The sequence below is a fragment of the Engystomops pustulosus genome, chromosome 11 (assembly GCF_040894005.1).
Source record: "Engystomops pustulosus chromosome 11, aEngPut4.maternal, whole genome shotgun sequence".
NCBI classification, from domain to species: domain Eukaryota; kingdom Metazoa; phylum Chordata; class Amphibia; order Anura; family Leptodactylidae; genus Engystomops; species Engystomops pustulosus.
The window spans coordinates 70,491,381-70,518,293 of NC_092421.1; the positions used below are offsets into that span (position 1 = coordinate 70,491,381).

General features: G+C 41.3%; 2 protein-coding genes across 2 annotated transcripts in view; one reads left to right on the forward strand and one right to left on the reverse strand.

Moving 5' to 3' along the window:
• Nucleotides 1–26,208, reverse strand: LOC140106417 (DBH-like monooxygenase protein 2). The gene is made up of 10 exons (XM_072130856.1): nucleotides 25,909–26,208; nucleotides 17,567–17,713; nucleotides 14,916–15,071; nucleotides 14,481–14,564; nucleotides 10,981–11,148; nucleotides 6,187–6,289; nucleotides 4,400–4,566; nucleotides 2,059–2,150; nucleotides 1,857–1,953; nucleotides 1–81 (listed from the first exon to the last, which is right to left on the reverse strand). Exons 1-10 carry the CDS (start codon nucleotides 26,206–26,208, stop codon nucleotides 1–3), a joined length of 1,395 nt encoding a protein of 464 aa, XP_071986957.1.
• Nucleotides 1–26,913, forward strand: part of LOC140105370 (transient receptor potential cation channel subfamily V member 6-like) — a 200,878-nt gene that overhangs the window by 17,445 nt on the left and 156,520 nt on the right. The gene's annotated exons all lie outside the window — the stretch shown is intronic.

Genomic DNA, 26,913 nt, shown 5'->3' on the forward strand with positions numbered 1-26,913 from the left:
TTACTCCATGACAAAACTTACAAAGGTGACGCCTTCTCTGTCCATGGTGCTGGACGTACATTCCACCAATATCTGATCGCCCTGAGAGGAGGAAATAGATGCACAGATATTACAGAAAGAGAAATGTTACTGCACTAAAGTTACAGGGGTAGAGATGGCCATTTATAGATATCATTATTATTATTATTTATAGAGCACTATTAATTCCATGGATAAATAGATAGATATGAGATAGATAGATAGATAGATAGATATGAGATAGATAGATAGATAGATATGAGATAGATAGATAGATATGAGATAGATAGATAGATAGATATGAGATAGATATGAGATAGATAGATAGATAGATAGATAGATATGAGATAGATAGATAGATAGATAGATATGAGATAGATAGATAGATATGAGATAGATAGATAGATAGATAGATATGAGATAGATATGAGATAGATAGATAGATAGATAGATATGAGATAGATAGATAGATAGATAGATAGATAGATAGATAGATAGATAGATATGAGATAGATATGAGATAGATAGATATGAGATAGATATGAGATAGATAGATAGATAGATATGAGATAGATAGATAGATAGATAGATATGGGATAGATAGATAGATAGATAGATGATAGATATGGGATAGATAGATAGATAGATAGATAGATAGATAGATAGATAGATAGATAGATAGATAGATGATAGATATGAGATAGATAGATAGATAGATAGATAGATATGAGATAGATAGATAGATAGATATGAGATAGATAGATAGATAGATAGATAGATATGAGATAGATAGATATGTGATAGATAGATAGATAGATAGATAGATAGATATGAGATAGATAGATAGATAGATAGATATGAGATAGATAGATAGATAGATAGATATGAGATAGATAGATAGATAGATAGATAGATAGATATGAGATAGATAGATAGATAGATAGACATACAGACAGACAGATAGATAGATAGGTAGGTAGGTAGGTAGATAGATAGAGATAGACCCTCACTCCTATTGTTTCATATGACTGTTTGTACTCTGTAATGCAGTATTTTATTTGTATATGTCCCCTTTGATTTGTAAAGCGCTACAGAATAAGATGGAGCTATATATAAATAAAGATTATTATTATTAGAGATTGATGGTGAAAGAGAGATAAATACATAATTATTGAATATAGATATACCGGTAATTGAAAGTAATAAAAAGTGAAATACTGCACATGGATAGAGTGACAGTATCACCATCTTGTGGTCACATGAGAGTACTGCAAGTAATGTAGATGTTGATTAGATTTTTTTGCTATGCCTGATTTCATGTTATGAATAGGCAACAATACATGAAAAAAGGATAGAAATCTATCTATCCATCTCATATGTATCTATCTCATATCTATCTATCTATCTATCTATCTATCTCATATCTATCTATCTATCTATCTATCTATCTCATATCTATCTATCTATCTATCTATCTATCTATCTATCTATCTATCTATCTATCTATCTATCTATCTATCTATCTCCTATCTATCTATCTATCTATCTATCTCATATCTATCTATCTATCTATCTCATATCTATCTATCTATCTATCTCATATCTATCTATCTCATATCTATCTATCTCATATCTATCTATCTATCTATCTCATATCTATCTATCTCATATCTATATCATATCTATATCATATCTATCTCACATCTATCTATCTCATATCTATCTATCTATCTATCTATCTATCTATCTATCTATCTATCTATCTATCTATCTATCCCATATCTGTCTCTTTATCAATTTATCTTTCTATAAAAATTTTAAAAAACGGATCTTCTCACCATTTTCACTGTTACAGAATTTACCAAATTTCTGACTTGTTGAAAAGAGAAATCATATCTCTTGTCTTCTCCTAAGGTTCCGATTAAGGTGCCATTTCTATGGAGAGGAAAGATACTTCAGTTTAAAACTTCTAACTGCAGGTTATTAGGACTTATGAGTATGTATTTACTATGATAGATATTCATCTTTCTCTGCTCCTACCTGTAGTGCATCACCCGCAGCCCCCGAGCCGTGAGATGTGCGTGCAGTAGGTAGGTTGTGACTGTAAGATCTTCAAAGGGTCTCCCTAATACCTAGAGGAGACGCGGAAACATCTACAGAAGTGACTCAGAGAGGGAATTTATCATTGGCCTTTCGGTCTGGCGTTATTTTGGCGCAATTGTGGTAGAAATGCTGTTTTGCAACATTCCATTGCACCAAATGGACATACTACAGTGCGGAGACCCTGCTTGTACCAAGTTCATTATCTACATGGACTATTTGTCACAATAGTACTGAATTTATGAATTTGCAACTTTCCATTTATGTGTCAGTTTTGGCGCAAATTGACTCCAGTCTCACTCTGGTCTATGACAGAACTCTGTGACTTTTTATGTGACCGCCGCAAACAACACCCATAGCATAAGCCACTGCCAGCATACTTATTAAGGAGAAAAAGCACTTTAATAAATCTTAGGGCAACGGAGCCCCAAAGACACAGAACTCGTCGTAAGGAGCCGCCTAATGATAAACTAAGAGATTGCTCCAGGAGTGTAAGAACCTTCCTGAGCCTGGTCCAGGTTATCAATAAAACCTTAAAACCTGACATCCAAAACCAACAGTCTGTAACTACCCCCCCTCCCCCCCCCCCCCCCATACACAGCGAGCTGCCATGTCCTGTGTGTCCTGACACCTTTCTATCATAGCCAGCAGTGGTCAGGGGTCAGCATGGCCGCTCTGACCCCTCTGTGACTACACCCCCCATACACAGCGAGCTGCCATGTCCTGTGTGTCCTGACACCTTTCTATCATAGCCAGTAGTGGTCAGGGGTCCGCATGGACGCTCTGACCCCTCTGTGACTACACCCCCATACACAACGAGCTGCCATGTCCTGTGTCCTGACACCTTTCTATCATAGCCAGCAGTGGTCAGGGGTCAGCATGGGCGCTCTGACACCTCTGTGACTACACCCCCATACACAGCGAGCTGCCATGTCCTGTGTGTCCTGACACCTTTCTATCATAGCCAGCAGTGGTCAGGGGTCAGCATGGGCGCTCTGACCCCTCTGTGACTACACCCCCCATACACAGCGAGCTGCCATGTCCTGTGTGTCCTGACACCTTTCTATCATAGCCAGTAGTGGTCAGGGGTCAGCATGGACGCTCTGACCCCTCTGTGACTACATCCCCCATACACAGCGAGCTGCCATGTCCTGTGTGTCCTGACACCTTTCTATCATAGCCAGCAGTGGTCAGGGGTCAGCATGGGCGCTCTGACCCATCTGTGACTGCACCCACCATACACAGCGAGCTGCCATGTCCTGTGTGTCCTGACACCTTTCTATCATAGCCAGCAGTGGTCAGGGGTCAGCATGGACGCTCTGACCCCTCTGTGACTACACCTCCCATACACAGCAAGCTGCCATGTCCTGTGTGTCCTGACACCTTTCTATCATAGCCAGCAGTGGTCAGGGGTCAGCATGGGCGCTCTGACCCCTCTGTGATTACACCCCCATACACAGCGAGCTGCCATGTCCTGTGTGTCCTGGCACCTTTCTATCATAGCCAGCAGTGGTCAGGGGTCAGCATGGGCGCTCTGACCCCTCTGTGACTACACCCCCATACACAGCGAGCTGCCATGTCCTGTGTGTCCTGACACCTTTCTATCATAGCCAGCAGTGGTCAGGGGTCAGCATGGTGCTCTGACCCCTCTGTGACTACATCCCCCATACACAGCGAGCTGCCATGTCCTGTGTGTCCTGACACCTTTCTATCATAGCCAGCAGTGGTCAGGGGTCAGCATGGACGCTCTGACCCCTCTGTGACTACACCCCCATACACAGCGAGCTGCCATGTCCTGTGTGTCCTGACACCTTTCTATTATAGCCAGCAGTGGTCAGGGGTCAGCATGGGCGCTCTGACCCCTCTGTGACTACACCCCCCATACACAGCGAGCTGCCATGTCCTGTGTGTCCTGACATCTTTCTATCATAGCCAGCAGTGGTCAGGGGTCAGCATGGGCGCTCTGACCCCTCTGTGACTACATCCCCCATACACAGCGAGCTGCCATGTCCTGTGTGTCCTGACACCTTTCTATCATAGCCAGCAGTGGTCAGGGGTCAGCATGGTGCTCTGACCCCTCTGTGACTACATCCCCCATACACAGCGAGCTGCTATGTCCTTTGTGTCCTGACACCTTTCTATCATAGCCAGCAGTGGTCAGGGGTCAGCATGGGTGCTCTGACCCCTCTGTGACTACACCCCCCATACACAGCGAGCTGCCATGTCCTGTGTGTCCTGACACCTTTCTATCATAGCCAGCAGGGGCTTTCTTTGTGCTTACCTCAGCCATCAAGTGAGTGTTACAAAGTCCATAATTTCTAAATGCTTTAGATCCTGGAGGAATAAACTGCATGGGAAATGTGAATATTCCAGTCATTAAGGTCGCACTGTCATGGAGACGTAACTCAGGGGTGTAATAAATCCTCATTCCAGAACTATCTTTCAGTCCTAGAAGACAAGAAGTCAAACATTTATGAAGAACCATCATCTGCTCCAGCTACTGTATATGTTAGTCCTTGATTATCCACATCTCCATTCCCAATGGTTACTGGCACCTTGTCCGATGGTCCATGGTACAACTGCATTTCATGTTTTTGTGATATATTTTTAGCTAGCCATTGCCTAGGTGAAGCCAATTCATATCATGGCCATTATCAGACTTTATCTGCTAGACGTGAAGTCCATTGGATGTTTGTTGGTGGATTGGTTGATGTCTACAGGACAAGGTACGGATAGTAGAGAAGGTACATCAAATCCCAGTGATGATTACCAATGCACCGCCCAACCAGATTGTGAGAAGTAGCTGCTAGTACCAAGATCAAAATTTCAGTCCTTTGTTGCTCTTATTTTCCATCTTCTTAGCACACTTGGCTACTCTCAGGTGGAACAAGAGACAGTCAGTAGGGAAGGAGGAGGAGAATGGAGGCTTGAGGTGTGGACCTTGTGTGTTAGGTTCCAGACTAAACAGGACTGTCCAATGAAAGATGTTCCAGTAACTAGAGCTTTGAAAAAATTACAGGACTCGATAATGTCTTGCTCCACCCCTGAGGAGCAGCACAGAGTGTATCTTTTCTTTAGGAAGTGATCATTTAAGGAAATCCACCACTAAATCGATCATGATAAACCAGGGACAGTTACTCATAGATCCAGGCACCATGGCTTTTTAATCTCATCAAATTTGTTATCCATGGCCTCTTCCTTTTAAAATCAACTTTAAAATTATGCCAAGGAGTCTGAAGGGTTACCCTAGCCCTTCTCTGATCTGGCTTTACAGACTGTTATACTGTCTCACCTTCCTCCCTGCTCCCTCAGCACACAGATTTCAGCAGGAAGTTCTCAGTGCTAAGGGAGCAGGGGAAAAGTGAGACATAGGGGTACATTTACTTACTCGTCCCGTTGACGCCACTGATCCGGAATGTCCAACGAGGATTCGGAGCTGCCGAAGCGACACATGCTGCTAAAGCGACACATCCTGCCAAAGTGACACATGCGTCCAATTTCCTGCATGTGTCGCTTCCCCGCTGAGGTCCGCCGGAGTTCACCTACTTCTTCCCAGTGCATGTGAGTGCTGATCTTACGACACAATTTACTTTTTAAATTCCACAGTTTGTCCAAATCAGTCGGGTTGTCCGACGACCACGCACTCCAATTTGTGTCGCATGCAAGCCGGTGCCAATGCGATCGCGTGCTCCAAAAACCTGGGGCAATTTAGTGCAAAACAGAAAAATCGCAAAACCTGACGGAAATGCGTCCGACGGACCCTTAGTAAATGTGCCCCATAGTAACCGCCTGTAAAGCAAGATCACAGAAGAGCTAGTGTAACCCCTCTGACTCATTAACATAATTATAAAAGTTGATTTTAGAAGGAAGGAGGCCATATATAACAAGTTTAAGAAGATACCACAGTCACAGTGCCTGGATCTATGAGTAATGTCCCTGGTTTATTAAAATGGATTATGATTATAGATCATTAGTATCCAACAGATGATTCTATGGAGATTGACAAATCTTGCAATTGGAACACAAAGAGAATAGGCACAAGAGAAATTAGAAATTTCATTTTATTACCTTCTTTATTCTCAAAGTTACTGTAATGGATTTCTATTCTGACGTATAGCGGATCCTCCGGCATTCCTATGGATACTCCAGAGTTCACTGGATAATCAAAGGGCTAAAAAGGAGAAGAATATAAAGAAATACAATGAAACATCAATATTTTACTATATATTAGATTTATGGACATGCCTGAGATACATTACTCTTCACCACTGTCCAGAGCTCATAAACCGTAGAAGCCATTTGCGCCCGCAGTATGGAATTCTATGGGGGAGATTTAGCGCTGACGTTTTGACGTAAAAAGTGGAGAAAAATTGCAATGGCCTTTTACTGACTCTTAGAAAAAGTGGCTTAAACATAGAACCAAGCCAGATTTATGATTTAAAGAATTCCAAAAAAGTTGCAAGTTCACTCCCCTACTGGCGTTTGTGCTGTTGGGTTTATTTTAAAGTATATACTTTAGCATAAGATGACCCGTGTATAAGCCAAGGCACCTTATTTTACCACCAAAAACTGGGAAAACCTTTTGACTTAAGTATAAGCCTAGGGTGGTAAAGGCATTGGTCACAGCCTCCCCAATATATAGCAAGCCAGCCCCCTGTAGTATATAGCCAGCCAACCCCCTGTAGTATATAGCCAGCCATCCCCCTGTAGTATATAGTCAGCCAGCCCCCTGTAGTATATAGCCAGCCAACACCCTGAAGTATATAGCCAGCTCCCTGTAGTATATAGCTAGCCTGCCCCATGTAGTATATAGCCAGCAAGTCCCTTAGTAGTATATAGCCAGCCAGCCCCCAGTGGTATGTAGTCATTCCCCTGTAGTAAATAGCCAGCCCCCTGTAGTATATAGCCAGCCCACCAGTGGTATATAGCCAGCCTCCAGTGGTATATAGCCAGCCCCAATAGTACAAAAAGATCATCCAAGCAGCACAAAAATAGGAAAAGAAAAAATGGGTGCACGCTAACCAGGGCCGGGCTAGCCCTGGTAATATATAGCCAGCCCCCAGTAGTATATATTCAGTAAGCCCCAAATAGTATATAGCCATCTGGCCCCTATTAATATATAGCCAGCCAGCCCCCTGGTAGTATATAGCCAGCCAGCCCCCTGTAGTATATAGCCAGCCCCATGTAGTATATAGCAACCCCCTGTAGTATATAGCCAGCCCCCAATGGTATATAGCCAGCCCTAGTATGTAGCTAGCCCCAGTAGTATATAGCCAGCCAGCCCCCAATAGTATATAGTCAGCCAGCCCCCGTTAGTATATTGCTAGCTCTCCCCTGTATTATATAGACACCCCTCTTTAGTATATAGCCAGCCATCCCCCTGTATTATACAGCCGGCCCCCTGCAGTATATAGCCAGCTCCCTGTATTATACAGCTCGCCCCCTGTAGTATATAGCCAGCCAACCCTGTGTAGTATATAGCCAGCCCTCTGTAGTATATAGCCAGCCCTCTGTAGTATATAGCCAGACCTCTGTAGTGTATAGCCAACCCCCTGTAGTATATAGCCAGCCCCATGTAGTATATAGCCAGCCCCAATAGTATATAGATAGCCAGCCCCCTTTAGTATATAGCCAGCCATTCCCCAGAAATATTTAGTCAGCACACAGTAGTATATAGCCAGCCAGTTCCCAGTGGTATATAGCCAACCAGCCCCCCCAGTCATATATAGCCAGCCCCAGTAGTATATAGCCAGTCCCAATAGTATATAGCCAGTACCAATTAGTATATAGCCAGCCCCCATTAGTTTATAGCTAGCTAGCCCCCATTAGTATATAGCTAGCCCCCTGTGGTATAAATCCACCCCCTGGTAGTACATAGCCATTACCCTGTAGTATATAGCCAGCCAGCCCCCTCTAGTATATAGGCACCCCCCTGTAGTGCATATCCAGCCAGCCCCATGTAGTATATAGGCAGCCCCCTGTAGTATATAGCAAACCAGACCCCTTTAGCATATACCCTGCCAGAACCTTGTAGTATATAGCCAGCCCTCTGTAGTAAACAGCCAGCCCCATGTAGTACATAGCCAGCCAGCCCCCTGTAATATATAGCCAGCCAAGTGTAGTATATAGCCAGCCAGCCCCCTTTATCATATAGCCACTCATCCCCTGTAGTATATAGCCAGCCCTCTGTGGTATATAGCCAGCCCCCATAGTATATAGCCAGCCAGACCCCTTTAGTATATTGCCAGTCCTGTGTATTACATCGCTAGCCAGCCCCCTGTAGTAAATAGCCAGCCCCATGTAGTATATAGCCAGCCCTGTGTAATACATAGCCAGCCACGTGTACCCATGTAGTATATAGCCAGCCCCATGTAGTATATAGTCATCCCCATGTAGTATATAGCCATTCCCATGTAGTATATAGCCAGCTCCCTCTAGTATATAGCCAGCCCCAACTAGTTTACAGCCAGCAAGCCCCCAGTAGTTTATAGTCATCAAGCCCCCAGTAGTATATAGCCAGTCCCCAGTAGTATATAGCGAGCCAGTATTTAGCCAGCCCTGTGTAGTATATAGCCATCCCCATGTAGTATATAGCCAACCCCCTCTAGTATATTGCCAGCCCCCAGTGGTTTATAGCCAGAAAGCTCCCAGTAGTATATAGCCAGTCTTGTGTAGTATATAGCCTGAACAAGTGATCAAATGATCACTTGAACATGTCCCACCCAGGGACAAAATAAAGCAGTAAAAAATTTTTTTTTTTTAAATGATTAAAAAAGAATAAAAGTCCTCTGAAGTCCCATCCCATGCAATAATGAAATAAAATATAAAAAAGTGAATATCACCCAAATAAAACACAACATATTTGGGCTCATTTACTAAGGGTCCGCAGAGCGCATTTTCGTACGGTTTCCTGACGATTTCAGTTTTGCGCCGAATCGCCGAATCGAATTTTTTACATCTAACCTCATAAAAAACATATAAAAAGTGATCAAAAAGTAATATTTATCCCTGACAAGATACCAAGAAAAAGTTCAGCTTCTCCCGCAAAAAATAAGCCCTAAAACAGTTCTGTAAAAAAAGAAATATAAATGTTCTGCCCAGTGTTACATGGCGATGCAAAAACAACAAAAAATTCTCACAAAATGAGTTATATATTCTGCAAAACAAGTTAACCATAACAAAGCTATAAAAATGGGGTATAACTGTAATCGTGATGACCCATAGAATAACGATCATTTTTATGATGATTTTTATATTATGGTGAACGTCCAGGAAAAAAAATGCTAAAAACCATAAACAAGAGTGAATGATTTTTTTTTAACCACCATTGAACACCCCGGAAATGATGCATCTGAAAAGTGGACTTCACCCACAAAAAAACTAATCCCCCAAATTACAAATAAATAAACATTTTATAGCCTGTAAAATCTCACAATGCAGATCTGGTCTGGATGGCTCCTCCTTCCGTTCTATGCCTGGGCGTACACCCATACAGCAATTCAGCAACACATATGGGGTATCCTTAGACTCGGTAGAAATTGGGTATCAAACTTCCTGACATCCTGGTCCCTCCTGACCCTGTACCATGTATCATCCATAACATGTGATATTATTACACTGCAGACATCCCGGCCCCTCCTGACCCTGTACCATGTATCATCCATAACATGTGATATTATTACACTGCAGACATCCCAACCCCTCCTGACCCTGTACCATGTATCATCCATAACATGTGATATTATTACACTGCAGACATCCCAGCCCCTCCTGACCCTGTCCCATGTATAATCCATAACATGTGATATTATTACACTGCAGACATCCCAGCCCCTCCTGACCCTGTACTATGTATCATACATAACATGTGATATTATTACAGTGCAGACATCCCGGCCCCTCCTGACCCTGTACCATGTATCATCCATAACATGTGATATTATTACACTGCAGACATCCTAGCCCCTTCCTGACCCTGTACCATGTACCATCCATAACATGTGATATTATTACACTGCAGACATCCCGGCCCCTTCCGGACCCTGTACCATGTATCATCCATAACATGTGATATTATTACACTGCAGACATCCCAACACCTCCTGACCCTGTACCATGTATCATCCATAACATGTGATATTATTACACTGCAGACATCCCAACACCTCCTGACCCTGTACCATGTATCATCCATAACATGTGATATTATTACACTGCAGACATCCCAGCCCCTCCTGACCCTATACCATGTATCATCCATAACATGTGATATTATTACACTGCAGACATCCTGGCCCTTCCTGACCCTGTACCTTGTATCATCCATAACATGTGATATTATTACACTGCAGACATCCCGCCCCTCCTGACCCTGTACCATGTATCATCCATAACATGTGATATTATTACACTGCAGACATCCTGGCCCCTCCTGACCATGTACCATGTATCATCCATAACATGTGATATTATTACACTGCAGACATCCCGGCCCCTCCTGATCCTGTACCATGTATCATCCATAACATGTGATATTATTACACTGCAGACATCCCGGGCCCCTCCTGACCCTGTACCATGTGTACATGTGATTTTTTCATCCATAACATGAGAAAATCCTGCTCTGCTCTTACAGTAAAGAATCCTGTTACTGATGACAGTTATACCCCTCTCCTGTAGTTGTAGAAGGTGTCCCCCTAATTTTTCCCTCAATTCTCTTTTTTTTCTACTGTTCTACTTTTTTAGGAACAGGAAGAGCAGGATGAACATCAGATATATGTACAAGAAGGCCAATTCAAGGCTCAGCTTTTTGAGAGGATTATAGCAGAACAATTCTCAGCATCTACTGCTATGTGTACTTACCTCTCCACCCACAGCCCAACCAAACGTAGGAGACATACACTGGGAGAATCTGGCATCGCTGCCATAGCAATCTCCGATTTCTGACGTGATGTCGGTGTTATTCCCACAAATATATATCAGGATGTGATGCACTATCCCAACAGTATCTGGGTCTTCAATTGCGTCGTACTGCGTTGGATGAAAATTAGGAGTAATTAATATTGTGTAGTATCACAGTAGACAACTAATAGACAGGCACATCGGGGGTATTTTTCAGAACTGAAATAATCGCAAATATATGTAATAAATCCTGGCACACCAAGGGTTCAATGGGTAAATTATGTTCTTTTTATTTGGATTTTTCGGCTTTATTTGTGTAACGTTTCGAACCTGTCAATGGGTCTTTGTCAGACACTGATTGCCGATGGTTGGAATGGAAATGAAGACTTAAGGTATGGCACTGCCGTGCCAAGCTAGCTGATTGCAAGCTTTCTGCCACCTCCACGCCAGGGGGGTAAGGAGGGGCATGAAGGGAAGCTCTCCCAGTGGAGGAGTGGGCACGACCAGCAAGGTAGCAAATTCTACAAATCAAACACTGCCCCGCCAGCCGTCGTATGATAAATACCCTCCATCAAGTCCAACCTATAAACCTACAATGTTGATCCAGAGGAAGATAAAAAAAAACATATAAAGCTACAGTCAATTTGCCTGTAACAGGGCCAAAAATAATTTCTGATCCCATATTTTGCCACCAGAATATATAGTCATGTTGAAGGATGCATTTTGTAGACTTTCGGCAGGAATAGTGAAAATTATGGACAAGAAATACAGCTGGAGCAACCTGGATCCCAACGTAAAACCTATAACAAGGTCGTATAGATCGGTGGTAGACTGGGATGTTGGAGTGGAAACCAGTGGGAATGATGTGGGAGCTGTAGAAATATTGGGTTGTTGGATAGGAGGGAGAGGCCATGAGAACATGACTTAAGAGTTTATGATGAGCTGATGGGCGAAACTGTTTATTAATGGGTTGGATTGTCCATGTTAGACTATGAAGAGCTAGAGGAGTCTCATGTAGTCTCTAACTGAAGTAGTGTGGGCGTATTGTTAGTCCTGGGAGTTGTCAGATCTGGTGGTCTGCAGGGGTCTTTGTGAGATATTGGGGCTTATTTACTAAGTGTCTGCGGCCACACTTTTGTCGTTTTTTCCAAAGTTTTTTTGCGCCGCTGGGACAGGTATTTAAGTGGAGATTGTGCGCTGCTTTCATGCGACACAAATTAAGGGGTGTGCCGTCGGATGATCCAAATGATTCGGACTGAGCGCTGGATTTAACTTTAAAATTGTGTCGCAAGACAATGCACTTACATGCACCATGAAGAAGAAAGTGAAATTTGTCGGACCTGAGCGGGTAAGTGATACATGCAGGATATCGGGCGCACGGTCCTAGTGAATCGCAGCACAGTGCATTATTGTTGGACAATGCACTGTGGTAAACTCTGCAGCACTGGACTCCATTGTCCTGCTCCATTGTCCTGCTCCATTGTCCTAGAGAAGAGCCAACCTTGGTTGGGTCAATAAAGATCTTATCACTAAGAGAACAAAAAAGTATAAAACGTGCATGAATGTGGCTTTAGTTTTGAGAGAAATGGATGGCCTTTATCTCTCAAGATGGTAGCAGCAAACCTGTAATTTTTTCATAAATATTTTTTTCATTTAGGGTAATTTGGATTGTGTCAAGGTCCTTGCCTCAAGGTGACTACTGCCTAAGGGATTATACTACATGAGCAAGTTATTCCACTACCTATTCCACCAACTTGTGTCCTATATGGAGGCTGTTTTCAATTTTTCAACCCTGGGGAAAGGGGTTTTATGTGGAGGTGTAGCGCATTAAAAAGGGGCTAATGACTTGAGGGGAAATTGGTTACCCTAAGTTCTGTTTGATGAAGTTGTCCTATGGTCTAGTGCACTGAATAGGATCTGAATAATGGGATCCCAAAAACATGTTAAGGCATTTTAGGGGGCTCATTTACTAAGGGTCACGCTGCTCACTTTTGTCGGATTGTTCGCCTTTTTCGGGGATTGCACGGCTTGGCCAGTTATTTATGAAGTGTCTGCGCTGGTATTGTGTCACACCCGATCGGATTTTGGCACAGCTGCGCTGCTTCCATGCGACACGAATTGGGTGGCGGGCCATCGAACGATGAGACTGATTCGGACTGAGCGCGGGATTTAACTTTTAAATTGTGTCGCAAGCCCAAGCACCTACATGCACCAATAAAAAAATGGTGAAGTCCATCAGACCTGAGTGGGGAAGCGACACATGCAGGCTATCGGGCGCATGATCATCATCGGACAATGTACTTTCGGTGAACTCCAGTGGGCGGCTAAGTAAATGTGCCCGACAGTATTTGATATACACGTCTACTGTGTGGCCTGTGTGGATTTAACAATGATTTTACCAAAGTTAGACCTACATTGTCTACAGCCTTGGTAAATCTATACTCCAAATTTTGTAAGTTGACCTTGGAGAGATGGACATCAATTGAGGTACATCAACATTTGGAAGATCCCAATACCAATCGGATGCTGTCACAGGCAGAATATTACAGGCAGGCCATCCCATGACTCAACCTTGTCAGAAATCTCTTTAAAGTGAATGGAAAGAATAATGTAGACATGGCCACAAGGGATGAGCAGACCAGGACCACAATTCAGCCAGAAGTCTGGGGTTAGCATGAGGGCTCACCCCTGCTCTTAACACTTGGCTGTGATGGTGGCATTTAAAGGGTTAAAACCTGGTTTTCATGCTTTGTCCGAACTTGCCGAATCTGATTTGGTCTGCTCATCCCTAATGGCCACTTTTTCATTCATAGCGGCCATGGCACCTGGCAAGATTGGAATCAAGGAAATCCAAGTCCCAGGGGACCATGTCGTGAGGATGCAGATAAAGTTACAGGTGATACTGGACTTACTTTTACAGGTGATACTGGACTTACTTGGGAACAGTTAATGATTAAAAGGGTCATCAATTCCTGCTATATAACATTGAAGTGTTCTACCTCCCCAGGAAAGAACCTTGTAGTAACCGAAAAGCTGCATAGCTCCACTCGGAAAATACTGCACAATTGATATTGTGTAGTACCATGTAGTATCACAGTAGACAACTAATAGACAGGCACATCAGGGATATTTTTCAGAACTGAAATAATCGCAAATATATGTAATAAATCCTGGCACACCAAGGGTTCAATGGGTAAATTATGTTCTTTTTATTTGAATTTTGCAGCTTTATTTGTGTAACTTTTCGACCTGTCAATGGGTCTTTGTCAGATACTGATTGCCGATGGTGGGAATGGAAATGAAGACGTATTAAAGTATGGCACTGCCGTGCTGTATTGAGATGCAAATGCTATCTGATTGCTTGCAATTATTTCCTGCTGTTATTGTGTTACACACAATAAATTTAGACCGAAGCTACAAAGATTTTCATGGAAAGAAGATGCAATGTAACATGTGCTTACCCTTATGACGTGATGTTTCTTGGACACCCTGGGCATTGGAATGAAGGTGCAGGCATAAGTCGTGTCCTGGTCCGGAACAAGAAACTAATGGAAAAGTTAAAAGAAGAAGAAGAAGAAGAAGAAATATTAGGTATAAGTTCAGATCAAGCATCAAACTGTGAAAGTCTCCAGTAATACTCATAGAAGAACTGGAATCTAGTTGTCTTTGTGTTCTCAAAATGTTTTATTTGTGGAACCCCAGCGCTCTAGGCAAGATAAGATCCTGGAAATTAATTCTTCATCACCTAAATATTGTTGTATGATCCAAGGAGCCGAGAGGTGGAGGCTAGGAAAGGTGGGAAGCCTACCTGGTGGTGGACCACCGCTCCATTCCTCATCATTCATGATGATCAACCTGCAAAGATTCATCTGAAAAAGAACAATTCTGGTCCTTACGTCAGTCACTTTGAAATCGTAGAATAAAGTTATTTCAGGGTACAACACATCTGCCAGAATTTCCAGGAAGAAGATGGATTTTCGAAATGTGCGGTCATCCGAAAGCTCCATATTTTCACTGTCTCCAATGGCAACCATGACTCTCACCGTATCATTCTAAAAGAAACAGAATCGGAATGTGCATGGTGAAGAAATGGGGAGAAAAACTATACAAAAAGAATCCAAACTGGAGTTTTTCTTAATACAGGGAGAAACTCAGAATTCAAAATGGATAAGTCATGTATGTACCCAGTGACTCCACAAGCAGAATAGTGAGTGCAGCTCTGGAGTATAATACAGGATGTAACTTAGGATCAGTACAGGATAAGTAATGTCATGTATGTACAGAGTGACTGCACCAGCAGCAGAATAGTGAGTGCAGCTCTGGGGTATAATACAGGATGTAACTCAGGATCAGTACAGGATAAGTAATGTCATGTATGTACCCAGTGACTCCACAAGCAGAATAGTGAGTGCAGCTCTGGAGTATAATACAGGATGTAACTTAGGATCAGTACAGGATAAGTAATGTCATGTATGTACAGAGTGACTGCACCAGCAGCAGAATAGTGAGTGCAGCTCTGGAGTATAATACAGGATGTAACTCAGGATCAGTACAGGATAAGTAATGTCATGTATGTACAGAGTGACTGCATCAGCAGCAGAATAGTGAGTGCAGCTCTGGAGTATAATACAGGATGTAACTCAGGATCAGTACAGAATAAGTAATGCCATGTATGTACCCAGTGACTCCACAAGCAGCAGAATAGTGAGTGCAGCTCTGGGGTATAATACAGGATGTAACTCAGGATCAGTACAGGATAAGTAATGTCATGTACGTACACAGTGACTGCACCAGCAGCAGAATAGTGAGTGCAGCTCTGGAGTATAATACAGGATGTAACTCAGGATCAGTACAGGATAAGTAATATCATGTACGTACACAGTGACTGCACCAGCAGCAGAATAGTGAGTGCAGCTCTGGAGTATAATACAGGATGTAACTCAGGATCAGTACAGGATAAGTAATGTCATGTATGTACACAGTGACTGCACCAGCAGCAGAATAGTGAGTGCAGCTCTGGAGTATAATACAGGATGTAACTCAGTATCAGTACAGGATAAGTAATGTCATGTATGTACACAGTGACTGCACCAGCAGCAGAATAGTGAATGCAGCTCTGGGGTATAATACAGGATGTAACTCAGGATCAGTACAGGGTAAGTAATGTCATGTATGTACACAGTGACTGCACTAGCAGAATAGTGAGTGCAGCTCTGGGGTATAATACAGGATGTAACTCAGAATCAGTACAGGATAAGTAATGTCATGTATGTACACAGTGACTGCACCAGCTGAATAGTGAGTGCAGCTCTGGAGTATAATACAGGATGTAATTCAGGATCAGTACAGGATCAGTAATGTCATGTATGTACACAGTGACTGCACCAGCAGCAGAATAGTGAGTGCAGCTCTAGGGTATAATACTGGATGTAACTCAGGATCAGTACAGGATAAGTAATATCATGTATGTACACAGTGACTGCACCAGCAGCAGAATAGTGAGTGCAGCTCTGGGGTATAATACAGGATGTAACTCAGAATCAGTACAGGATAAGTAATGTCATGTATGTACACAGTGACTGCACCAGCAGCAGAATAGTGAGTGCAGCTCTGGAGTATAATACAGGATGTAATTCAGGATCAGTACAGGATAAGTAATATCATGTATGTACACAGTGACTGCACCAGCAGCAGAATAGTGAGTGCAGCTCTGGAGTATAATACAGGATGTAACTCAGAATCAGTACAGGATAAGTAATGTCATGTATGTACACAGTGACTGCACCAGCAGCAGAATAGTGAGTGCAGCTCTGGAGTATAATACAGGATGTAACTCAGGATCAGTACAGGATAAGTAATATCATGTATGTACACAGTGACTGCACCAGCAGCAGAATAGTGAGTGCAGCTCTGGGGTATAATACAGGATGTAACTCAGGATCAGTACAGGATAAGTAATGGCATGTATGTACACAGTGACTGCACCAGCAGCAGAATAGTGAGTGCAGCTCTGGAGTATAATACAGGATGTAATTCAGGATCAGTACAGGATCAGTAATATCATGTATGTACACAGTGACTGCACCAGCAGCAGAATAGTGAGTGCAGCTCTGGAGTATAATACAGGATGTAACTCAGGATCAGTACAGGATAAGTAATGTCATGTATGTACACAGTGACTGCACCAGCAGCAGAATAGTGAGTGCAGCTCTAGGGTATAATACTGGATGTAACTCAGGATCAGTACAGGATAAGTAATGTCATGTATGTACACAGTGACTGCACCAGCAGCAAAATAGTGAGTGCAGCTCTGGGGTATAATACAAGATGTAACTCAGGATCAGTACAGGATAAGTAATGTCATGTATGTACACAGTGACTGCACCAGCAGAATAGTGAGAGCAGCTCTGGAGCATAATACAGGATGTAACTCAGGATCAGTACAGGATAAGTAATGTTGTGTATGTACATAGCGAAAGCATAATAGTGAGTGCAGCTCTGGAGCACAATAAAATCCCTTAGCCATAAATGTGACATAAACACTCACTTCAATTTCTTGATCATGACGGTCACATGTGAACCACGGACGCCAGACTCTCATTATAGTGTGAGTCTTATTACGGCTCAGGTCGAGCAGTACGTAGTCCTGCGACTTGTCCTTCACTGGTGGCCATTCCCCCTCTGTATGAGCATCCTGAATGAATATGATATTAATCGTTACTTAATCTTAAAAAACACAAGCAGCTCAATCCATGACTTGTTGCAGTCTCTAAGTCTAACTTAGATTTCTAAGTCAAAGTATTAATAATATCTTTCCAGGGATTTTTAGTTCTTCTCCCTTTGGGAGAAACTGCCTGGAAACCAATATGGCCGCCATCGTTGTTGATGACCTTTCTATAATGATTAAAACAGGAAACAAAAAATTGGAATAATAAATGAATGTCATGGATTGAGGATCATCTTAAATGCTTGGGAAATTTGAATATTTTCCCTTTGGGAACTCGGCACTTCTTACTTTATTTTACATCAAGGGTTAACTTTCATTACTCTCTAGTGTTTTGTTATATACATTCTGTAAAGGGTTAATGAACATTGAGAGACATTTCTGACCTCTAACTAAAGAGAATCCAGTAATTTTTCAGCTATAGTAGTGATTGTTTTTCAGAAATAAACAGACTTGTTACCAGATAAGCAGACAGCCTGACATTTAGAATGACTGACAGGTGCTGTCTGGAAAGTTGTTTACACTTTAGAATCTTGCTGCCATAGAATATTATGGGGACTCAATGCAAGCTTATGGGAGAATGCTTTGTTTTTGTGCTGAAATGTAACCACTCCTCCCTTAGTAGACGGTATATATTGAGAACAGCCCAGTCCTTAGGGTCTTGTAGTTGGGGAACAGAACTGGAGGAGAAACTTCCGGTCCATCTAAGCAACCAGAAGCTGAGATGGGGATACTCTGCCATAGACCCTCACCATGGTACCAGCCTGGGAAAGAGAGGAACAGCTAGAGGAACAGCTAGCCCAGGCCTTTTTCTCAGCATTAACCCTTCTTCTGCCAGGAAGGAGATTGGAGAAGTCAGCTCTTTCATTTGCTTGTATTGTTTTGCACCTGAATTTCTGCAGTAAAAAAGGAAACTGTTCACATCAAACCCTGCATTCCTTTAAAGCAAACCTACAATTTGATTTAATTTATTATGAAGCAAACATACCTTGAGAATGATGTAGCTACACTGATGCAGAAACATATCTTGTTTAATCCCTGAGCTGAGTGGTTTTGCTGAAAAAGCAATTATAATATTCAGGACCTCAAGGAAAACTGGATTGCTTGAGCCTGCCATTGATAAACACATTCCATGGAGCTTTTTGAACCGTCCAGACAGGACTAATCGACCTGAGCTGGATGAATCCTACACAGTAGCTGGGGATAGTGAAGAGATTGTTTACTTATGCCTGTCAGGTACAACACAGTGATTACATCATTCTCCGGAGCAGTGCATAACGAATGTGAGAGGAAGATCACCGGAACAGCCACAGGAGCAACAGAGCTTCATTACCATTATTTTTTTTATTTTTATTTTTAAGCAAAACCACTCAGCTCAGGGATTAAACAAGATATGTTTCTGCATCAGTGTAGCTACAGCAAGTCTCAAGGTATGTTTGGTTCATGATGCATGAAACTCTAGGAGTCTTGGAATAGTTGGGTATTTAATGACCCCTGTGTGCACATAGATGGACTCTAGTTCAGAGTGTCTGATCTGACCACAGTGGAGCTGCTTGTTCCAAGATAGCTGCAACCGGACCCCTGAATTATCTGCATTTTTGTCCTTGCTATGTTTTGTTTATTAGTTTTTTCTTAACTAAATACAAAGCCTTTTCTTTCGACCTGGAGCCTGAGTGAAGACCTTTATAAACGTATGGTGGCAGCGGTGGGATGTCCATTTGGACTGGACTAAGTAAAGTTTACCCCTCAGGGCAGTCTGCTAGACCACCACAGCGCACTAAAGCATGTACACATCCCAAACTGGCAGAAGGCTCTATCCAAACAGCAAAAACAGCTCCATTGTTGGAGATGGAAAGTGCCTAGCCCAGGGGTATGCAAATCTGTGACTCCAGAGGGGAGCAATGCAGCTCCAAAAGTTACTGATCTACCAGTGAGTGCAACTGCTCCCCAAAGGACGAAGGAACTCCTTGTATGGTTGGTCCAGCGCCAAGAGTTTAGTGATCAACATAGGAAAGAGGAGGAAAAATTCTTCCATGAAAAGGAGCAATGGAGGAGAGAAAAGGAGGAGGATGATATAGAGATTGATGAAGGAAAGTCATATCTAAAAGTATTTGAAAGAGGGGCTCAAGCAACCAAGTGGCCTGAAGATCAACGGGTCCTTCATTTACTTTTGATCTGAAGCCTGAGTGAAGACCTTTTTTAATGACCAGAAGAACCCGTGCAATGACAAGTGCAATGACATAAAGGGGCTTATTTTCTCAGGGTCACGGAACAAACTTTCGTTGGACTGCTCATAGTTTTCCAGATTTGTGCAGCTTTGACAGGTATTTAACAGGTCTCTGCACTGGGAATGTGTCAAGCACGATCTGATTGTGGCTCAGGGGCGGGCCATCGGATGACCCGACTGATTCGGACTGAGCGCGGGATTTAACTTTCAAATTGTGTCGCAAGACAATGCCCTTACAAGCACCGGGAAGAATAAGGTGAACTCCAGGGGACCTGAGCGGGGAAGCGACACATGCAGGATCTCGGGCGCACAATCGTAGTGAAACGTGGCACAGGGCATTATACACGGACAATGCACTTTCTGTGAACTCTGGGGGACTGGGTAAGTAAATGTGCCCCATAAAGTTGTTATTTAAGACGATTTCAGAAGAAGAACACCTCCTTTCTCAGATCTAAAATCCCAAAGAGGCAAATTCATTAACTTGGAGTAAACATGACAAGTTCTACGTTCAGACCTGCTTTTAACTGGTGTAAACTGTGCAACAAAATATAGCGCGCCCAACTTAATTTTTGGCATACAGACTATATCCTGCCAGCCATGCCACCTTTTCTGATTTATATCTGTCAGATGAGTTTGTAAAGCAGTGATAAATGTGTCGGGAGGCGTTGGAGACCACAAATCTGGCAAGAAGATTAAGAAATCTGCCCCGAAGTGCCACTCAATGACCCAATTACCTTTCATCCACATCAATCTTACTGATATTGAATCCCATACAACCTAAACATATTTTACAGTATTTTATTATTATTTTATTGATTTATTTTATACAGCATCCAGTGAGCCCTTCTCATTGCATTACATGTATCTGTTTTATTCTCCACATACAACAATGTTGTGAATATATCTACAGATACTTACACATACTGGGGCAGATTTACTTACCCGGTCCATTCGCGATCCAGCTGCGCATTCTCTGCGGTGGATTCGGGTCCGGCCGAGATTCATTAAGGCAGTTTCTCCGACGTCCACCAGGTGGCGCTGCTGCGCTGAAGAGCATCGGAACGCACTCAAGTTCACCAGCCTATTCCTAGTGAAGGTAAGTGCAAGCTACGCAACACTTTTCTTTTTTTAAATGCGGCGGTTTTTCCGAATCGGTCGAGTTTTCGTTCGGCCACGCCCCACGATTTCCGTTGCGTGCATGCCAGCGCCGATGCGCCACAATACGATCGCGTGCTCCAAAGTCCCAGGACAATTCAGGGGAAATCGGCGCAAATCGGAAATATTTGGGTAACACGTCGGGAAAACGCGAATCGGGCCCTTAGTAAATGACCCACACTATGTGCTTTTCGATCTCAGGAAGGAGGTGGTCCATAGCATGTGTGCCCCTAAGTATTATTTCCAATTATCCCCAGGTGCATTTCCAATCTTATCCACAGGAATCTAAATTCTGTCAAATGGCAACGCAGATGGAGCAGTGGGTGTATTTGTATGTGGTGGGCGGCATTAATTATGCTGCAGATCCAGAACCCAGGGAGATCCTTTTAAATGCCCCACTTCAGACTGGTTTGCATATTTTGAAGGAGATTTTTTTGTGCCATTATAACAAACAACATAAGGAATATAAAAGGCAATCCTGCATTACTGAGGACTCCAGCTATAAGCTGGGAAGCTTGGTTTTAGGGAAACAACTTGTATGAAAGATTGCTTTAAAGTTTAATAGAAGATGTAGGATGTTTAAGAATATAACTACTATAATACTGTCCCTATGTATAAGAATATAACTACTATAATACTGCCCCCTATGTACAGGAATATAACTACTATAATACTGCCCCCTATGTACAAGAATATGACTACTATAATACTGCCCACTATGTACAAGAATATAACTACTATAATATTGTCCCCTATGTACAAAAATATAACTACTATAATACTCCCCCTATGTATAAGAATATAACTACTATAATACTGCCCCCTATGTACAAAAATATAACTACTATAATACTGCCCCTATGTACAAGAATATAACTACTATAATACTGCCCCCTATGTACAAGAATATAACTACTATAATACTGCCCCCTATGTACAAGAATATAACTACTATAATACTGCCCCGTATGTACAGGAATATAACTACTATAATACTGTCCCCTGTGTACAGGAATATAACTACTATAATACTGCCCCCAATGTACAGGAATATAACTACTATAATACTGCCCCCTATGTACAAGAATATAACTACTATAATACTGCCCCTATGTACAGGAATATAACTACTATAATACTGCCCCTATGTACAAGAATATAACTACTATAATACTCCCGCTATGTATAAGAATATAACTACTATAATACTGCCCCCTATGTACAAGAATATAACTACTATAATACTGCCCCCTATGTACAAGAATATGTCTACTATAATACTGCCCCCTATGTACAAGAATATAACTACTATAATACTGCCCCCTATGTAAAAGAATATAACTACTACAATACTGCCCGCTATGTACAAGAATATAACTACCATAATACTGCCCCCTAGGTACAGGAATTTAACTACCATAATACTGCCTCCTATGTACCAGGATATGACTACTATAATACTGCCCCTATGTACAAGAATATAACTATTATAATACTGCCCCCTATGTACAAGAATATAACTACTATAATACTGCCCCTATGTACAAGAATATAACTACTATAATACTGTCCCATATAGACAAGAATATAACTACTATAATACTGCCCCTATGTACAAGAATATAACTACTATAATACTGCCCCCTATGTACAAGAATATAACTACTATTATACTGCCCCCTATGTACAAAAATATAACTACTATAATACTGCCCCGTATGTACAGGAATATAACTACTATAATACTGTCCCCTATGTACAGGAATATAACTACTATAATACTGTCCCCTATGTACAGGAATATAACTACTATAATACTGCCCCCAATGTACAGGAATATAACTACTATAATACTGCCCCCTATGTACAAGAATATAACTGCTATAATACTGCCCCTATGTACAGGAATATAACCAAGAATATAACTACTATAATACTGCCCCTATGTACAAGAATATAACTACTATAATACTGCCCCATATGTACAAGTCTACAACTACTATAATACTGCCCCTATGTACAAGAATATAACTACTATAATACTGCCCCCAATGTACAGGAATATAACTAATATAATACTGCCCCCTATGTCCAAGAATATAACTACTATAATACTGCCCCTTATGTACAAGAATATAACTACTACAATACTGCCCCCTATGTATAAGAATATAACTACTATAATACTGCCCCTGTGTACAAGAATAAAACTACTATAATACTGCCCCCTATGTACAAGAATATAGCTACTATAATACTGCCCCTATGTACAAGAATATAACTACTACAATACTGCCCCCTATGTATAAGAATATAACTACTATAATACTGCCCCTGTGTACAAGAATATAACTACTATAATACTGCCCCCTATGTACAAGAATATAACTACTATAATACTGCCCCTATGTACAAGAATATAACTACTACAATACTGCTCCCTATGTACAAGAATATAACTACTGCAATTCTGCCCCCTATGTATACGAATATTACTACTATATTACTGCCCCCTATGTACAAGAGTATAACTACTATAATACTGCCCCCTATGTACAAGAATATTACTACTATAATACTGCCCCCTATGTATAAGAATATAACTACTATAATACTGCCCCTGTGTACAAGAATATAACTACTATAATACTGCCCCCTATGTACAAGAATATAACTACTATAATACTGCCTCCCTATGTATAAGAATATAACTACTATAATACTACCCCTGTGTACAAGAATATAACTACTATAATACTGCCCCTATTTACAGGAATATAACTACTATAATACTGCCCCCTATGTACAGGGATATAACTACTATAATACTGCCCCCAATGTACAGGAATATAACTACTATAATACTGCCCCCTATGTACAAGAATATAACTACTATAATAATGCCCCTATGTACAGGAATATAACCAAGAATATAACTACTATAATACTGCCCCTATGTACAAGAATATAACTACTATAATAATGCTCCATATGTACAAGTCTACAACTACTATAATACTGCCCCTATGTACAAGAATATAACTACTATAATACTGCCCCCAATGTACAGGAATATAACTAATATAATACTGCCCCCTATGTACAAGAATATAACTACTATAATACTGCCCCCTATGTACAAGAATATAACTACTACAATACTGCCCCCTATGTATAAGAATATAACTACTATAATACTGCCCCTGTGTACAAGAATAAAACTACTATAATACTGCCCCCTATGTACAAGAATATAGCTACTATAATACTGCCCCTATGTACAAGAATATAACTACTACAATACTGCCCCCTATGTACAAGAATATAACTACTATAATACTGCCCCTATGTACAAGAATATAACTGCTATAATACTGCCCCTATGTACAAGAATATAACTTCTACAATTCTGCCCCCTATGTATAAGAATATTACTACTATAATACTGCCCCCTATGTACAAGAGTATAACTACTATAATACTGCCCCCTATGTACAAGAATATTACTACTATAATACTGCCCCCTATGTATAAGAATATAACTACTATAATACTGCCCCTGTGTACAAGAATATAACTACTATAATACTGCCCCCTATGTACAAGAATATAACTACTATAATACTGCCCCCTATGTACAAGAATATAACTACTATAATACTGCCCCCTATGTACAAGAATATAACTACTATTATACTGCCCCCTATGTACAAGAATATAACTACTATAATACTGCCCCGTATGTACAGGAATATAACTACTATAATACTGTCCCCTATGTACAGGAATATAACTACTATAATACTGCCCCCAATGTACAGGAATATAACTACTATAATACTGCCCCCTATGTACAAGAATATAACTACTATAATACTGCCCCTATGTACAGGAATATAACCAAGAATATAACTACTATAATACTGCCCCTATGTACAAGTCTACAACTACTATAATACTGCCGCTATGTACAAGAATATAACTACTATAATACTGCCCCCTATGTATAAGAATATTACTACTATAATACTGCCCCCTATGTACAAGAGTATAACTACTATAATACTGCCCCCTATGTACAAGAATATTACTTCTATAATACTGCCCCCTATGTATAAGAATATAACTACTATAATACTGCCCCTGTGTACAAGAATATAACTACTATAATACTGCCCCCTATGTACACGAATATACCTACTATAATACTGCCCCTATGTACAAGAATATAACTACTATAATACTGCTCCTATGTACAAGAATATACCTACTATAATACTGCCCCCTATGTACAAGAATATAACTACTATAATACTGCCCCCTATGTACAGGAATATGACTACTATAATACTGCCTCCTTTGTACAAGAATATAACTACTATAATACTGCCCCCTATGTACAAGAATATAACTACTATAATACTGCCCCCTATGTACAAGAATATAACTACTATAACACTGCCTCCTATGTACAAGAATATAACTACTATAATACTGCCGCTATGTACAAGAATATAACTACTATAATACAGCCCCCTATGTACAAGAATATAACTACTATAATACTGCCCCCTATGTACAGGAATATAACTTCTATAATACTGCCCCCTATGTACAGGAATATAACTACTATAATACTGCCCCCTATGTACAAGAATATAACTACTATAATACTGTCCCCTATGTACAGGAATATAACTACTATAATACTGCCCCCTATGTACAAGAATATATCTACTATAATAAAGGTTCCTGTGTAAGTAAAGCAATTTATTAGACTTACATAAAAGTATGTCTCGTTGTGTTCGTTCCATCCTCCCACAACGAAGTCAGACCTATTCAAAGATGTATCTGGTCCTAATCCTAGAACCACAGAGGATGCCAATGGTGTCTGTATCTCCAGGGTGATCTCCTGGACTTCTCGGTCATATCCCCAGAGTAGAAAAACATAGTCATCTCCTTCCAGAGCGTTGACTGGTCTGGAATGTGATAAATCTAGTGGTCCTCGTGAGCCTAGAACATGGAGAACTGCCACCAGGAGCAGGCAGACGTTCCTCAACGCTGAACCTCTCCTAATCTCCATGATGAGAAGCTCTGGATGGGCAGATTTTGGTCATGGTGACTGTACATAGATTTCTCCATTCATTAAAAAAGGTTGGTGACGTTTTATAGGATTCTTCCTGAGGCTTATATTTCATTCTTCTTTCCTGTGTCGGTGTCACTGAATCTCACTTTTATCTTAGGTGTTCTCAGTGTTATCTCAGGTCCCAGAATATCATGTTCTAGATTGTCATGTGTCCTTTTAAAGATTTTTGTAAGAACTTAACCATCTACTCAGATGACTTAATCACACCACGAGGAGGAGGGGGGGACAAAGACCTTATCTCATTGTCGTTATGTCATGCTTATTTGTCTCTATTGTCCCAAATTTTTTTTCATTTGCCCTCCTAAATTGAGTGTGGGACTAGTGCCTGGGATTTTGGAAGGGAATGCTTATCTGACTTTTATCATGTTGAGGTTTGACCAGAGTAGATGATTATGTGATGATTATGGTGTTTTTTCTTACTGCGTCTTCTACCTTGCATGTTAAAGTGATCAACTCTTGGATCCTGTAATATTTGTGACCATTCAGGCTTCAACGCCATCCTCTGCTTGGGAAGTACAGCAGAAGATGCTCTCCTGACTGTGATTTTGTGGATAGGTTGTATTCTGTCCTGTACTAGTCTAAACACTTCCTTATTTCGCTCTTAGCTGTCTTCTGCCTCACCTGTCTGTCTCCTGTTGACTT

What these genes read in the sequence shown, in the direction of transcription:
- LOC140106417 (XM_072130856.1), bottom strand. Translation starts at nt 26,208, where the DNA reads ATGGAGATTAGGAGAGGTTCAGCGTTGAGGAACGTCTGCCTGCTCCTG. An exon ending in ACAACGAGACATACTTTTAT is followed by an intron (nt 17,714 to 25,908) that starts GTAAGTCTAATA and finishes ATATTCATTCAG; the next exon opens with GATGCTCATACAGAGGGGGA. An exon ending in AGAAACATCACGTCATAAGG is followed by an intron (nt 11,149 to 14,480) that starts GTAAGCACATGT and finishes CATCCAACGCAG; the next exon opens with TACGACGCAATTGAAGACCC.